Below are 16,572 nucleotides of genomic sequence, written 5' to 3'. Positions count from 1 at the left end.
CCTATACAGGGACACATGACAATAAACTCACTGGAACTCACTTGAACTATAATAAAGTTAATTTAAAATTTATTTTGGAAAGGGTAATAAGCAAGATTTGGTACTCACTGTTCATTGCTCTTCATCGAGTCATAAATCTCTATTCGTAGAGTCATGGCACTCCAGTCCATGTTATCCATGCTAATCAAGATACTATACTGGTTCAGTCCCATTTTCCTGTATGCAGCCCTCAGCTCTCTAAACCCCTCATATTCATCTCTGTTCAAATGAATTTTAAAAGTCCACTTCTATAGGTTCCTCTGGAAGCTCAATCCAGATACAGACTGCCCTCTGAGTGAAAACGTTGCCCTTGAGGTCCCTCTTAAATCCCTCCCTTCTCACCTTAAGCTCATGCCCTTTACTTTTAGAATCCTCTAACTTGGAAAAAAGATTGTGAGTGTTGACTTTATTCGCTGTGTCACCATGCTCATTCTTTTCATCTGGTTCAGTTGGGCCATCTTTCTAAAGGGTTCTTCGCAATTCATTACCTTAGGGTAAGGAAGTACGAAAATCAACCAGGCTTCATGGTCTGATTTCGAACATCGATACCTGAAGGTTGTATTCATGTTGCATTTGTGTAAGGAAAGGTGTGGCTCTGATAATTATGCCCCTCCTAATCAACATTACCATTCAATGTTGTCTTGCATGGGAATAATAAATGATTAATGGTAATAGGTATTTGAAAGCTAAACTATATTGGGTTGTACTGTATTGTTCGCTGCCTTACATTAATGCTGTAGGTTGATGGATCAATATTGGCCATTTTCGTTTGTAAATATTTCTTCAAACGTCACTGCTTGTGAGGTTGAGACTTGAAATGTCTGGGACTAAATGTCCCACATTTCCATAATTCTTTGGCTGAAGCTGATTCCTGCCCAGGTTATGGAAGCCATCACTTACAGAAATTTGACTTTATGCAAATTCTCCCATAGAACTCTAAATACAAACAATGCTTCTGTGAAAACAAACCTGTCTCTTGTACTTGATCATGGATGTTTGTCTTCAAAGTTTAATATAACATTGAATCATTTATGTTGAAAGCATCTATGCGGGCAAATATCAAAGTGTTTAAACTGTGGCTTCATTAAAAAGAAGTGTCTTGTTGGAATTTCATTGCCTCTGTTGGTGCTCTGGCTCTATCATGACTGTATTTGTGGTAACTGGATGAAACCAAGTGAGCCACTATTATTTCTGTCACTTGCTTATTTTCCCTTACTGAAAAAATACTTGTTTCCTACTTATGGGTAATTTAGCTTGGAGATATAGGATGGAAACATGCCCTTCGGCCACCAAGTCCACACTGACCATTGATCACTCATTTGCACTATTTCTGTTATACCACTTTCCCATCCACTCCGTACACAACTTGTCCAGTATACAGAAGCCAATTAATCTACAAACCCGCACATCCTTAGACCCGAGCACCCAGAGGAAACCCGCGCGGTCACAGGGAGAATGTACAAACTCCATACAGACAGCACCCAAAAGGAACTAATTAACCAACAGTTCTCAGGAACGGAACCCTTGTGTAACACGGGGACTGCCTGTATTTAATTCCAAAGACGAAAATGTCCTACCATGTACTGTGTATGGTTTTTCATGCTAGTGTGAAAAGGGCATTAATAAATCTTGAAATTAGTATCGTCATCTCAGATGTACAAATCCCTTGCAGTTTTTGTCATCCAAATCTGTTACTTGCTGCATGTTAATGTCATCGTTTTAGCAATATAATATATAATCAGCAAGCTGCCTTGATATCTTTGTCCCAATGTGCCTTCCTTTCTAAATCACAGTAAGCTGTTGGCCTGTAAGCAGAAGATCATTGATCTTTTCCCAAAGATTGAACAGGCGCTTGATAACATTAGAGAAAATGAAAAAATGTTGTTGAGATCGCAAGAGAAGAGACAGAAAGAAATATGGTATTTGTTAAAAATTGCATGTGTAAGTACTACTTTTTCCCGAAAATTAACAATGCTGTGAAGTTAAATAAAAACTCTTTTAACACGTCTTATGCCAATTCCAGTAATCAGTCTTGTTTTTACATGAGGAGACTTGATCGAAACATTATAAGATCTGGAAGAATCTTGACAGGGTTAATGTTTTGAGGATGTTTTCATTTCTGGGAGAAATTTAAAGCCAACATGAGGAGCGGCTTCTTTCTATTTATTTAGCTATTTATTTATTTATTTATTTATTTATTCTCCCCCCCCCCTTTAAATTTTTTAAAAATATTTTTTTTATTTATTCCCCCCCTTTTTTTCCTTCCTTCCCCCCCCCCCCCCCCCCTTTTTTTTTCTCTCTTTCAGAAGCTTTGAAACTTCCAGTGCCGGGTGGAGATTCTTTTAGTAATTTTGAAGACTAGTGAAAAGATCTTTGCTGACTAAGGGAGTGAAAGGTCACTGTAGAGAAGGCAGGAATGTAGAGTAGAGGTTATATCAGAAAATATATTATCTGTTAAGTGGTGAAATTGTACACTGCTCCTGCTAATCTACTTTAAGTAATAACTTTATCTCTTGTGTCATGTTAAAAATCCTCTTGAATTATAAGAGAACTAACAATTCATACGTGTGAGTATAATTGGAGTCTTTTTTAACTATTTAAAATATTTTTTAAATCTTGTTTATGATTTTTATGTAAATCTTGTCTTATCTACTGAAAAATTAACAGATTATGAAAATTGTTTCCATTGATAAGAATCATTTCCAAGTATGAGCTGAACAATTCACTGTGTGTTAAACAGCTAAAACATGATCTGTTTGTTAAGCATGTTTGTGGTCAGGAAGCTTTTCCTTTTGCAATGGGACGTTGAATGAGCATGAGATGTTGACAACTGAAATTCCAGCAAACTCCCTCGTCCTCACTCTGAATAGAGAATTCTTATTATTTTTTCAATCGTCCTGCTTTCTTGATTTAAAATTGGAAAAAACTAATCGATTAAACATTTAATGATCCTTTGGAATTTCATTTCTTTCAGAGCACGGCTCGAGGGCCTGAAAGTGCCAGTCTCGAGTCGTCAGGTTCACCCCATGGTTTAGGGTGGGCACAACAGGCCCAAACTTTAACACCACAGAATACTTTGCCGAACCCGTTGTCCTCTATTTCCTTGTTGAAGAACAGGTATGAACTATTTGGATGTTGCCCAGTCTTCTCTTGTTAAATATTTACAGTTACAATTTTTATTAAAAAATTATATTTGATTGTGCAAAATCAGCTAATATATACAAAGAAAATGATATAAATGTGGAAAGTGTACTTCTGGCAATACAGCTATGTTTTAATGTATACAGTGTTAGCTCTATGCATGGTCAGAACTCAGGTTTTGGTTCAGCTACTGATTTACCCTGTTAGACATATTTTAAATTGTGTTAACTCAAATGGATGAAATGAAAAATGTGATTATGCTTCTGACACACACATCATTTATTGGGAACAGATATATTAAGTATGAAAGCAGTGCTGAGTTCAAGGAAAGCTTTACATGCAGAAAATAATATTTTGCCTGGGTATGGATTTATATGCAAAAGCAGCAGGGCATTGGCAGCGTACTGTACATACAGGATTGGCCTAGGGTTGTGTCCAGAAGGTTGTGATAAACAGCTTTTTTTTAGACTGAAATTTACAGCAACATTTCTTTTGCTTTAACATCAGATCACAGCTATTTTAGTTGACTTATACAGCATGGAAACATGCCCTTTGGCTTGGCCCATCAAACCCAGCCATCAATCTCCCGTTCATGCTGGTTCCATGTTATCCCACTTTCTCATCCACTGCTTACAAACAAAGGGCAATTGGCAGAGGCCAATTAACCTACAAATCCACACGTCCTTGGGATGTAGGAGGAAACCAGAGAAACCACCTGGAGGAAATCCATGTGATCACATGGAGAATGTGCAAACTCCACACAAACAGCTCCTGGTGTCTGGCGCTGTGAGGCAGCAGCTCTATCAACTGCATTATTGTGCCATTTTGGATGTAGATTAGTGACGTGGATTTCTAGATAAAGGATTAGTTCAGTCAATATGGATCTTGGTGACAAAGATTTGTACATGCTCCAACCATTTTAACTTCCAGTCAATGATTAAATGCTACAGATGGTTGCCAAGGATATGTAAAGGTTCCCATGGGAACATTAATGTGTCATTATGTGGATCTGCCTGACTTTCAAAGACACTGCCTGCTTCACTCTTCATTTCTGGGTTTCATCACACTGTATTTGTTGCAGCAGAGAGACATGTGAAATGTGATTTTGTAGAATAACGAGCCCACGCCTTGCATGGTCTTGGGGGTTGGGATGTGTGGATGAGTCGGGTATGCGTGTTCCCGGGAGAGTCCAGAACCAGGGGCCACAGTTTAAGAATAAGGCGTTGGCCATTTAGAACGGAGATGAGGAAAAACGTTTTCGACCAGAGAGTTGTGAATCTGTGGAATTCTCTGCCTCAGAACACAGTGGAGTTCTCTGGATGCTTTCAAGAGAGAGTTAGAGCTCTTAAAGATAGCGGTGTCAAGGGATATTGGGAGAAGGCAGGATCGGGGTACTGATTGTGGATGATCAGCAATGGCTTACTATTGTCTAAAACCCGGTCTTTTGTTGCTGATACGAACGGACGCCTCGGTTATAACAGACTTTGTCCAACATAATAGACATCTGTTATAAGGAAGTCTGTAATAACTGGATTACTGTTCTGAGGACCTGACAGACTTGATGGGCTGTTATGTTCTATTCCCATTTTCTTCATTCATCTATCCTGCCTTTCAGTGAATCATCCATGACTGTAATTGAAGAAAACCAGAGTTTCTGCAGCCAGTTGCACAGTCTGATGCAGGAAACTCTATCAGACCAGAAATACAGCATGTCGGTAAGAATGACTCAGTATTTTAATTGTGATGTTTTCAGCTATTTAGCGGGACTTGTTGTTTTTAGAAGAAACTGACCTATTCTCCTGTTACGACTCATTACAATGTAGCCGTTATATTTTGTTTCCCTAAAACACATCCTGAGGAATCTGAGGGTTCGGTTTTTTACACAATGATTGGCTGATATCTGATATCCAGAGGAAGTGATGGAATCGGATGCAATTACATATTTTGAGACATTTAAAATAAACAAGCTCCTGAAGGATATGGTGTGCGTGCCTTCATTGGCCTGAGCATTGAGTATAAGAGTCAGTAAATCATGATGTAACTTTATAGGACTTCGGTTCAGTGCATTTGGAATATTGTGTACAATTCTGGTCAACCCATTACAGGAAGGATGTGGAAATGTGCAGGGCATGTTATTGACACAGATAGTGGAGAATACCTGGAGCATTTGGGTCTGATAGGAGCATTTGGGAAACTTCTAAATAAGCATTGGGTATCCAGGTAATGGAGAGATATGGATTATATGCAGACAGATAACGTTTGGCCTTGACCTCGTGTTCGGCACTGATTATGCGCCGAAAGGCCTGATCCTGTGCCATACTGTTCAATAGTTTATGTTCTAATGCAGACAAATGGGGTTAGTGTAGATGGGCAGAAAGATCAGCATGGGGCATGGTAGGCTCAGGTGGCCCATTCCTATGCTGCGATTTTCTGATTCTTTAATTTTGCATAGAAGGGCCCGTTGACATAATTAGCAAGATAGTCAAGTTTGCGGCTCATCACCTGACCTTACTGATTAACCTTTATGGCAAGATCTCCTGCTGTGTTATTCCAAAAGTAACTGCTACAGCAAGTCATGGTGGCAATTTCTCTGTAAACCTTGCAGTAGAAAAGACTTGCCATTGAGCAGCTTTTGAAGAATAGGTCTTGGCTATTACAGATCTTAACATTTTAATGTAAAATATTACATTTCGCCTATAATATTAAAATGTTACATTTCAGTATTGAATGATTCGAGTTACAGTGTTTTTATATTGTAAAAATTTTCAATCAATCGACGTAATGCATTTTGAAATTCATGACATTGCTGTGTGCAAACTGTTAAATGCAGAACATCTAGCCAGGCCTGTAATTTGTTTTGGTCCGCACACAGGAGCGATCCTATACCTTGTACTATCTTGAACTCTGCCTTATGTTACTTAGTTAACATGAAGGTTTATCAATATCATTGTAACCAAGCATGGGCATTCACACTGTAAGAGAAGAAAGCTTGCCTTGTTTGATGGATGAAGTGGATGAAAAATTGATTTTCTTCGCAATACACAGTAGTCAGCATTCATTAACTTTTGTTTTTCAGTCTCTGGATTGGAGTTGGCTTGAAGAAATGGTATCAGACAGACCCTGAAATTCATATTTTGGTGTGGCAGTTGATTCCTTGAGCCCTGAGCACTGGAGGATCATGAGACGGTGTGGATTTGCAGTGGTGAATGCTCTGAAGAAAAGTCATATTTCTGGAGCTTGGAAACTCAATCCCTCTGTCTCTCAGAAGTCTCTTGGCATTTTAGTTGCACTGTTGCAGTTCAGCTAACACATGAATGCGCTAAGCTGCCAATATGCTGCTTTATCACTTTGTCATCTACTGTTAGCTTTCACAACACAGTTGCTGCAGTAACAGTTTATAACATTCCTCTAGATATTTTGCTGAGGTTTGCATAAAGTAATAGAAACAATAAATGATGAAAAAGCACACGAATCCCTGTCAACAATCAGAAGGAAAAAATATATAGATTTGCAAACGTTTTTGTGCATTCTACTGAAGTCTATACTGATATGTTTTAATCAGCTGTTGATGGACCTGTTCTATGCATCCAGGATTTATAGCTTCTGCCTTTTAATTTCATGTTTCATTTCACATATTTACATGAGTATTTATTCAGTGTCCACTGGTATAATTTTTTTTTTCCAAGTTTCCTTCCACATTTTGTACAGAGTTAAATAACAGTCTGAGTTGTGTTATGTGACTTGTGGAATCAACCATAATAGGTCCACTTTTCCACGAGATGACTCGAGGAACGTCACGGAGGAGCGATGTCTTCATCTAGCCTAATATAGCACCTTGGGTTACAAATATGACGCTGATCTCGGAACCGCAAGAGCTATTTAGTTAACTAACCCCCGTAGGTGGCACTATGGTTTCTTACAGCTCTTAACGTGGTCTGAAATGATGACCATGCACAGTGACGTTAGTCGTAGGAGAAGTTTATAATGTGGCCGGGTGACCTGACTAAAGGCCTTTAATGCAGATTTCCAAATGATTTATTTTTAAAGAAAAATATAAATGAGTTTCCAATGCTACTATTCTATCAAATAAAATTAAGGGCTGCTGGTTTCTTACCATTTCAATTTCATCTTTTAAAAGGGGAATAAACATACTAAAAATTCCCTGCTTAGAAGCTACATACTTTTAAAGAGAGCAATTGGAAAATACCAACTGAATCTTAACAACTGAAACATCAATGTGATATGTAGCTACCTGAATAGTTTGTCGATTCTTTTTCAAAATTCCCATATATTTTGTGCTACATTCAAAGCTTGTTTTTTCCTTGCTACATTATTTTTTAACGTGCTTTTCTCTGTATTTTGAAGGATTTTGGTATCATGATTTTAACTTGAAGTCAATTTTGCAAATTATTTTGTTCAAAATTGTAACCATCAAACTTTTAAATGTTTTTAAATGCTCTGAACTACCTTGAAAGTTTTGCCATGTCCTTTTTCCTCACCTCTATGATTTTTGGTTAAAAGAGGAGCTAATCCAGCCAAAGAATTGGTCATCGTTATGGTAAAGCTAGCTGTTGACCTGACATCGCAAGCAAAATAAAATTGCAGAACCATTCTTTCCCCCTCTGCTCAAAGGAATCTTACATCAGCACTCGAAGCGAGATTAGCTTTTGCCTCAGTGTACATGCTTGTTAACATTTTGTGCAATCCCTATCGGATGTAATATTATTAAATTTATGAATGCGAAACAAATACCAGAATGGTCATTTTAAAAATACCAGAATGATGATTTTTTTCTGTAATCTGTTCAGTCAGCCATTAAGCTAAAACATATTACTTCGTAAGTGAAATTACTTCCGTATGTGATTTTAAATGTGGCTGTGTAACAAACATATACTTTTATTTTAATTGATTAATACGTTGAGACTTTTTGCAACTGACAAATAGCCTAGGATGAAATAATTATTATTCACGAGGTGGCTCAATATGAACCATCAAATGTCCACCTGAATATTGTTATTTATTATTTTTGTGAAACAGGAAACGATAAGTACAGAATGCACATTTGTTTATATAAAATTACCCAATGGATCATAAAAAATAATGCTGGCTGTGCGGTTGAACTATGATTGCTAATATGGGTGGTCAATTTTTCATTCCTTGAGGTTTATGTTGTTAATTTTGTGTAATTGTTTGTTAGCTGAATACCCTTTCTTATTTTTGCAGTCTTGTCAGTTGTGGCTGAACCTTGTGATGTGAAAAGTTTTATAATTCTTTCTCATTTGTTTTTGTCTTTGTTTTTTTCAGGGGCACATTTATACTTAAACTTGTTGTGAGCAAAAAGATTGTGAATTAATGCTTGTGGCACTTTGGGGTGCAGTATGATTTGTGCAACCACATACACAGAGGTTTAAAAGGGAAAACAAATATTTCCAGTGAATTTATAAACCAGACGATTGCCAAGAAGTTCAAATGTTTCATGCTTTTGCAGCTGTACGCAATTGAGAATTGACTTCCATCTGAGTGACGTGATAATGACAATTATTAAATTGTTTCTCTTACATTTGTATACTTAATCTGTTATATGCATTCCATTGAATGCTCCTATTGGAGGATTGCTGGGGAAATTAGACCAAATTGCCTCAGATCAATATTGTTGGGGATATTGACTGGGTTTAGATTGCGACCCCTCTACATTAAATATTGTATTCGCTTTTCTCACACTCTGACGCCTCTCCTCACTACACAACAATGACCACCGTCAATACTGCCCTTCCCGAGCCTACAAACTCAGTACCCTGACCCCAGGCTCAAACCTTTTCTCCTTCTATCCCTTCAGCTCTGATCTTTAGCTTGCTGACTGAATCGCCAATCTTGGGTAGCGCACTTTGCGATAGAGAAATGTACTTTCAGGGATCTTGGGCTTCGTTTGCAGCTGAAGTTTGCAGTAACCAGCAATCAAAATGGTCATAAGTGCGCCACTGTTGGAACCTAATTGGCACCCGAACATTCCTCGGCCAATGTGTATTAACTGGAATTGCAAAACGAAAATTAGAACAAGTTGCGTATATTTTAATGCCTTAATCCTTGTCTTTTCTATGATGTACCGAATCAGTGAATGGAAATGTCACTTCATCTTAACACCCTGTCCTTCATTGTACCACAGATTCTGCTGCCAATTATGCATCTCTTGTCTGTGTCTTTTTAAAAGGCAGTATGGCAGCTTTGATTGCACTTTGCACTTTTAAGATGTCATGTTGTTTTAATCTTGTTTTAATTTTGAAATTTGTTCAAATGATCTAAAACGCTGATATTCAATGCAATATGTTATGCAATGGAGTGTAAGGCCACTTGTGCTTTAAATACATAATATCTTTGTCTCTTGAATTTGTGAATAGAGGGTTGTGGACATTGTTCAGTCCCACATGCTTAGGTTTTACATTAAATTAAACGCAAAGCATTTCTTCATTGTCATAACAAATTGACAAATGCATACATTCCATTGATAAATGTTTTTTTCACAAAATGTTGCTTCATATACAGATTTTGTTAGGATGTATCAGCCGTAAGAAATCAATTGTATTATACTTGCTTTTCTGGATTTTTCGTTGTTATACAGCATGCCCCATGATGTTATATTTTGTTCCTCCTTCAAATTCATTTGTATTTTTGCACATTATTAGTACCCAAGGAATTTAAAGCTACACATGTCCTCACTCCTCCATTACAAATTATTATTTCATCATAACCTCTTCAACTCAACACCTCCCTCTGAAACTACCCCTACACAAATGCTGTCCAACCTGCTGAGGCCTTCCAGCTCTTTGTTGTTTGCGGTAGCTTTCCACAGCATTCTCCTCATGACACACTGATCAGGGCGAGACTCCTTGCCTGGGGTTGGAGGACGCCTGCGTGTGACTTTGTTTAACGTGGGGAGACTGGTGCACAGACAGCCACCACACGGTCCTTGACAGATCTGGGTCAGGATCCCGTGGCATGGAGTACAAGACGACCGGAGACCCTTTTCTGCTGCAGCCTTCATCCGCCTTCCCAGCCGTTGTGACGCTCCACTAAAGTCAGCCATCATCCTCCGCCTGTTCCACTGTTGAGGTCCTTACCTAACACCAGCCCTAACCTGATTCCATTCTCTCAAGAATGATATCCACAGAAGACACTTCCAAGGCCTTTTCCTCCTCGTAAATGATCCCTACTTTTTGTACCCCCCCCCCCCGATAGTCTATTCTTGACATTCCTCACCTCCATCCTCCATGACAGAAATATGGTACAAAAGTATGTTGATTCCTCTTGTAGGCTGAAGAATGTGTTGATTCCTCTTGTAGGCTGCACCTCACTGTCACCTCACTTGACCTTTTCAGGATATTAAAATGTTCCTGCTAGATCTTGATTACTATCCATCTCCATAAGACCCACCTGTGGACGAAAAAGATTTTGGGATCTTAGTTTCCCTTTGGCTTAAAATGTGTTCCAGGCCATGTATCATGTCATTGCACGGACTTCCTATTTCCACCTCCATATTATGTGTCTCCACATATTATGTGTCATCAGCAACTGAAGACCTCATCCATGCCTTTGTTACACTTTGAGTTAACTATTCCTACAGAGCCTTCATCTTTCTATTTCCATAAATACAAGGTTACCCACAACCTTTCTGTCCTTATTCCCAGTTCACACCAAATCCAATCACTACTGTACTTGCTCTCATGTAAACACGAAGTTTTAAAATTCTTGGTGTAATGTTCCACCGCTTAATGTCCTTGTCTCTCTTCTATTATTATCCTCTATTCTTTCAACTCACCACAATATCTGTACAGTTGGAATTCTAGTCTTCGTTACTTCCTACTTCATCAGATCTTCAATTGGCAATAATCGAAGCTCTAAACTCTGGAATCCACTCTCAAAATCTTTCTGCCTCTCTCCCCTTCTTTCCTCTTTGAAGGTACCCCTTAAAACCCATGTTTTAAATGTTGCTCTCTTTAAGTGGTTTGTGTTAAATTTTATTTGCTAACATTTCCATCAAGCATCTAGGGATGGTTTACTATTTTAGAGTGCAACATAAGTACAGATATTGTCGTCAATGTAGATCTGTTTGTGTGTTCACTTTTGACCACTTTGTCAACCAAGTCCGTTGCTGTGGAATTATTTTGTTAAACTGACAAAAGGAAAACTAATTCCCAAAAATGTAAATAAAATTTGAAAAACAAAATGGCATTCTTTAACTATGGATTTTTTTTTACTCTTTCCCTTCCCTCCATTTCTGCAATTTACCACATCCTGTTCAGACAATTCCTTATCACCTGTTGATCGTGTGTAAACTGTAAATTAAAGTGACACATTCATCTTATGACCCAATGAGTCAGCTACAAGGAGGTGCAGCTGAAAGTTTGTGACCATCAAAATTGAAGCCCTGTTGGTAAGTGACTAATAACAACCACACACAAAATTAGAGTCAAAAAGGCAAAGAAACATGCAAGAGATACGGAGAGGTACAAAATCTGTGGGAAAAATATACCTGGAGGTGAGACTTAAGAAAAATTGATGCCCAATCTTTAAATCATCTATTGTCTTCACGTCTCCTCCTTGTCCTGAATCTGGAGATATGCATTTTCAGACTTCTTGGCTGATGGGAGTGGAAAGAAGAGGGTGAGACTAGTCCTTGATGATGTTGGTGGCCTTGCTGAGGCAGTGTGAAGTGTAGATGGAGTCAATGGAAGGGAGGTTGGTTTGCATCATGGATTGGGCTACGTCCACAACTCTGCAAGTACTTGCGGCCTTGGATGAAACTGCTCCCAAACCATGCTGTGATGCAATCCAATAAAGTTATTTCTACGATGCATGTGTAGAAGTTGTCTAGGTTATTGGAGACATGCCAAACTTCTAACCTAAGAAAGTAGATGTGTTGGTGTGCTTTCTTGGCCATTACTTCAATGTGGTTGGTCCAGCCCAAATTGCTGGTGATATTTATGCCACAAAACTTGAAGCTTTAGACCATCTCTACTTCAGAGCCATCAATGCATATCAGGGTGTGTGTACAGCTTCACTTCCTGAAGTGCATCGTTATCTCCTTTGTCTTGCTGATATTGAGGGTGTTGTCTTGGCACAAAGTTACAAAGTTCTCAATCTCATTTCTGTAATCTCATCATTATTTGATATCTTGCCCACTACAGTGATGATCTCTGTGAATTTATGGATTGAGTTGGATTGGTATTTGGCTGCACAGTTTTGAGTGTATACAGTATATGGAGCTGAGGCGCACCAGTGATGAGAAGTATCGTATAGGAAAATAATACACTTAGAAGAGAATGTGCATATAACTGGTTTAAGTTAATGATATTGCAATCATACTTTTAAAAGTAATTTAAAGTCTTTTAAAATTAATTATCTTTGCGGAGAAAACCTAGCAGATAGATCTGAAGAAGTCAATAACCTGACAATTATTTACCTTTTGTAAGGGATGAAGAAAATAGTTGAAGACACAAATTTAAATTTATTATTGTTCTCAATTTAAAATGTTATGAATATCACTGTTACTTGAATTAACATGAGACAACTACAAGAGGTAATACTTTGATTTACAATGGTCACCTTTGTCCGTTGTTTTCCTATAACTTTGAATCTAAATTCTATCTCAAATTGGGATATTCATTTCTGGTAGGTTATTCATCAATAGAGCTCTGAGGATTTTAATTCTGTCCACAATTGGCATATCACCAAAACATGACCACAAATGTTAATTCTGTTTAGACAATAGGTGCAGGAGCAGGCCATTCAGCCCTTCGAGCCAGCACCGCCATTCAATGTGATCATTGCTGATCATCCCCAATCAGTATCCCGTTCTTGCACATTGCTCCTACAAATGCAACCTGACTTGTATTTTAGCATTTTTTAAATGTCATTCCAAAACCCAAAGACATCTCAAATTTAGTTCTTGTCAGTTTTATCAGTGGTAACTAAATACACATAGAAGAAACACTATACGATGTATTATAGTCATAATTGGATACTGTTGCCGTCCAAAATTAATTAGTCTTGCTGCTATTTGTTCTCAAAGCAGGTTTAGTAAAATATTAAAAAATTAAGTCACGGTCACGGTGGCGCAGCGGTAGAGTAGCTGCCTTACAGCAAAATGCAGAGCCAGAGACCCGAGTTCGATCCCGACTACGGGTGCAGTCTGTATTTAGTTTGTATGTTCTTCCCGTGATCTGCGTGGGCTTTCTCCGAGATCTTCGGTTTCCTCCCAAAAAATGGACAGGTTTGTAGGTTAATTGGCTTGATAAAAAAAATGTAAAATTGTCCAAGTTGGCGATATGCAGAGTACTGCCCTACCGACTACGAAATTCAGAAGGTTCAGAAGGTAATGCATATTAGGATTGTGAATTTCTGATAGAAAATTCAGTGATTAACTTCTTGAGTGGAAATCCTTTTGAAATGAGTTCTGAGTCAACTGTTAAAGATATTCTATCCGATATAGCACGTACAAACATTCACCAGTCTCTTGTTACCACATTAAAGTAACGATCTGCTGGAATCCTGGGTGATCTGGAGTAGAAGGTAATTGGAAGCCTGAGCTCACAATCTGTCACTGCCCATTGAGCGTAATGCTGTTTTGTTTAATGGCTGCAAATGATCAAATGCTGTTGTGACTATTATGGTAATTATTGATGAGTAAAGTTTCTATATTTGTCTGCACAATGTTTATCAAATGTTTATTAATTGGCCGTTTCAAAATTGTTAGGTTTTCACTATTTTTTTTGGTCACCTTTTTCCAACAACTTTAAACATACTTTTAAATTACAAGTTTCAATTAGTCCATTCTAATTAGATGAACCCTTCGCCTAACTGAAGGTTCCTGCAGCAGGTTTTTTTTTTGTTGTTTTAGATTTCATTATCTACTCAGCTCTTCCTTCAAAACATTTCATGTTTCTTATCTGACCATTCATTGAAGATGACAGTTCCAAAGTCTTAAGGGAGAGAAGACATTTCACCTTGTCTCCATTAGAAATGTCCAAACCCCACTCCCTGCCTCCCTATTTTGGGGTCTCTTTGGCCTTTAACATTAGCTATTACCGTACTTTTTCTACACGCGCTCCCTGAATTGCTGAGTCTTTCCGGTATTTTCTGCTTTTTATATTTCCAACATTTGTAGATTTTCTTTCTTTTCCACCACTTCATTTCAAAATGTGCTCCTTAGCTCTAATTCCACAAGAGTATACATTCTCGTCACATTACCCTGGTCAAGACCCCTCAGGCACTTATTTTGCAATCAAAACCCATCTAACTCTTCGAAAGTCAAACAAACACATGCCTAGCCAGTCCAACCTAGCCTCGTAAATTGACAATTAAGTATCTCCTTTAGATAGAGGAACATAAATATTCAGGATCCTTGGAGAAGATTTACCTCTTCATTGACTTTATTGGACACCCTAGTTATAGAATCATACAACATGGAGGCAGACCCTTTGGTCCATTCATGCCAACCAAGATGCCACTATTGAGCTAGCCCCATTTGCCTGCATTTAGCCCATATCCCTGTAATTATTTTTTATCTATGTTCCTATCCAAGTGTCTTTTAAATGCTGTTATTGTACCTGCCTCAAACACCTCCTCTGGCAGCTTGTTCCATATGCCCACCACCAGCAGCTGTAGATTCCTCCATGAGGATAAATATCTGCATAGCATCTACCCTCTCAGAATATATATATTTCAGTTAGAAAACCTCTCATCTAATGAAGGTAGGATCAACCTCCCATGTTTCCTTGTTTAACAAAACTTTTGTCCTTGTGATCAATTTACTGAAATTTCCCTGGATTACCTCCTTTTTAAATAAGCAGACAAATATTTCACAGAGCAGCAGGTGTAGTTCTATAGGCAATATCATCAAAGCCAGAAGCCAATCATCTTTGGTGAAACTGGAAGTTAATTTAAAGCTGGATAAGCAATCAAGTAACATAAAGGCAACGGAGGGGTTGAAACAGGTGGGGGAGAGCCAAATGGCTCAAAATACTTTTTGGCAGCTCATCCATCTTGTTCGGTTTTCATGCTACGGCTTATTGCTCTGCCCTTTCCAGTTTGTTCCTGTAACCTGATACCAATGATAGGGATTAAATAGCAAGGGTGACTGAACTTTACTGAAATAGGGACAGATGAGTTTACCTAAAATAGACAGAACATTGAACACATTACGAGTGGTGCCTTTCTTACTGAGTCGTGCTCTTGGGGAGGAAGAGAGTTGTTTTACCCTGAATCTGTGTGCTTGCAGGATTCTGTACTGATATAGGGTTGGAAGAATTGCACCTCCCAGCTACAGCTGCAACAACCTGATAAACTGGTTAATGGACATCAATGGGATAACATTTCTTATTGAGGAGTCGCATCTTTGTGCAAAGGAAAGTGGTTGCGATTGTTGGAGGTTAATCTCACTGTAATCTATAATTCCTACACTTTTATTTACTCATGATTGTGCCTGTGTAGAGTAAGATTTCTTGTGGAACCTTTTGCAAAACAAGGAATTTCACTGTAACCAAGTACATCTGGCAAAATAAAATACAATTGAATCATCCCAACCACAGAAGATTGCTGCAAGAGTATCTCACGGTAGTGTTATAAGCCTGGCCATCTGCTGTTTCCTTCCAGGTTAGAAGTGGGGCTTTTTGTCGATGATTGCATGAACCATCATTCAGGATGAAAAAAATCTCACTTGCTTGCCATCGCATTCAGCAGTCAAGATATCGTTCCTGTCTCTACCATAGATGGTGTGTCTACCATTTACAAATTGGCCATCCTAGAGGCACATCCCACGTTTGTGATGTCCAGCACTATAAACAGGTTTAGATAGATACAGCATTGAAACAGGTCTTTGGTCCCACTGACTCAATGCTGATCAATGAGTTCTATGTTATCCCATGTTCTCATCCACTCTCTACACACTAGGGTCAATTTACAGAGGCAAATTAACTGACAAAGCCACACATTTAGGATGTGGAAAGAAACTGGAGCACCTAGCGCAAGCCCACGCAGTCTTATGTAGCACATGCAAAATTCACAAGGACAACTCCCGACGTCAGGATTAAAGCTGGATCTGGTGCTGTGAGGCAGAAGTGCTATCAGCTGTGCCACTGCACCACTCTTTAGGTGCTTCAAATAATGCTACCTCCACACAACATCTCAACTTGAAAATATATTCTTGTTCCTTTATTGACAAATTACTAAAACACTGTAATCAACAATAATCAATGCAAAAGCTCTCCCCACCTTTGAAAGCATCTACATGAGGCTCTGTCTCAAGAAGGCAGCATCTAACATCAACAATCCCCACCATCTGGGTTAGGCCAGGCAGGAGGTACAAAAGTCTGAAGTGGAACACAAGTTTCAGAAATA

The 16,572-nt window shown here is 38.5% G+C and overlaps 1 protein-coding gene across 3 annotated transcripts in view; it reads left to right on the top strand.

The window, feature by feature from the left end:
- Window positions 1-11,404, top strand: part of chuk (component of inhibitor of nuclear factor kappa B kinase complex) — a 46,822-nt gene extending 35,418 nt beyond the window's left edge. For all 3 annotated transcript variants that reach the window (XM_033012869.1, XM_033012872.1, XM_033012871.1), the window contains exons 19-22: window positions 1,833-1,980; window positions 3,014-3,156; window positions 4,796-4,895; window positions 6,257-11,404. In XM_033012869.1, coding sequence (XP_032868760.1) covers window positions 1,833-1,980; window positions 3,014-3,156; window positions 4,796-4,895; window positions 6,257-6,304 — 439 coding nt within the window. In that variant the 3' untranslated portion in view covers window positions 6,305-11,404. The remainder of the gene's footprint in view (window positions 1-1,832; window positions 1,981-3,013; window positions 3,157-4,795; window positions 4,896-6,256) is intronic.
- The last annotated feature ends 5,168 nt before the right edge of the window (window positions 11,405-16,572 follow it).

Source organism: Amblyraja radiata, chromosome 37, assembly GCF_010909765.2.
Source record: "Amblyraja radiata isolate CabotCenter1 chromosome 37, sAmbRad1.1.pri, whole genome shotgun sequence".
NCBI lineage: Eukaryota > Metazoa > Chordata > Chondrichthyes > Rajiformes > Rajidae > Amblyraja > Amblyraja radiata.
Note: the sequence above shows the minus strand (reverse complement) of the source record. Positions and strands in the feature narration are given on the sequence as shown.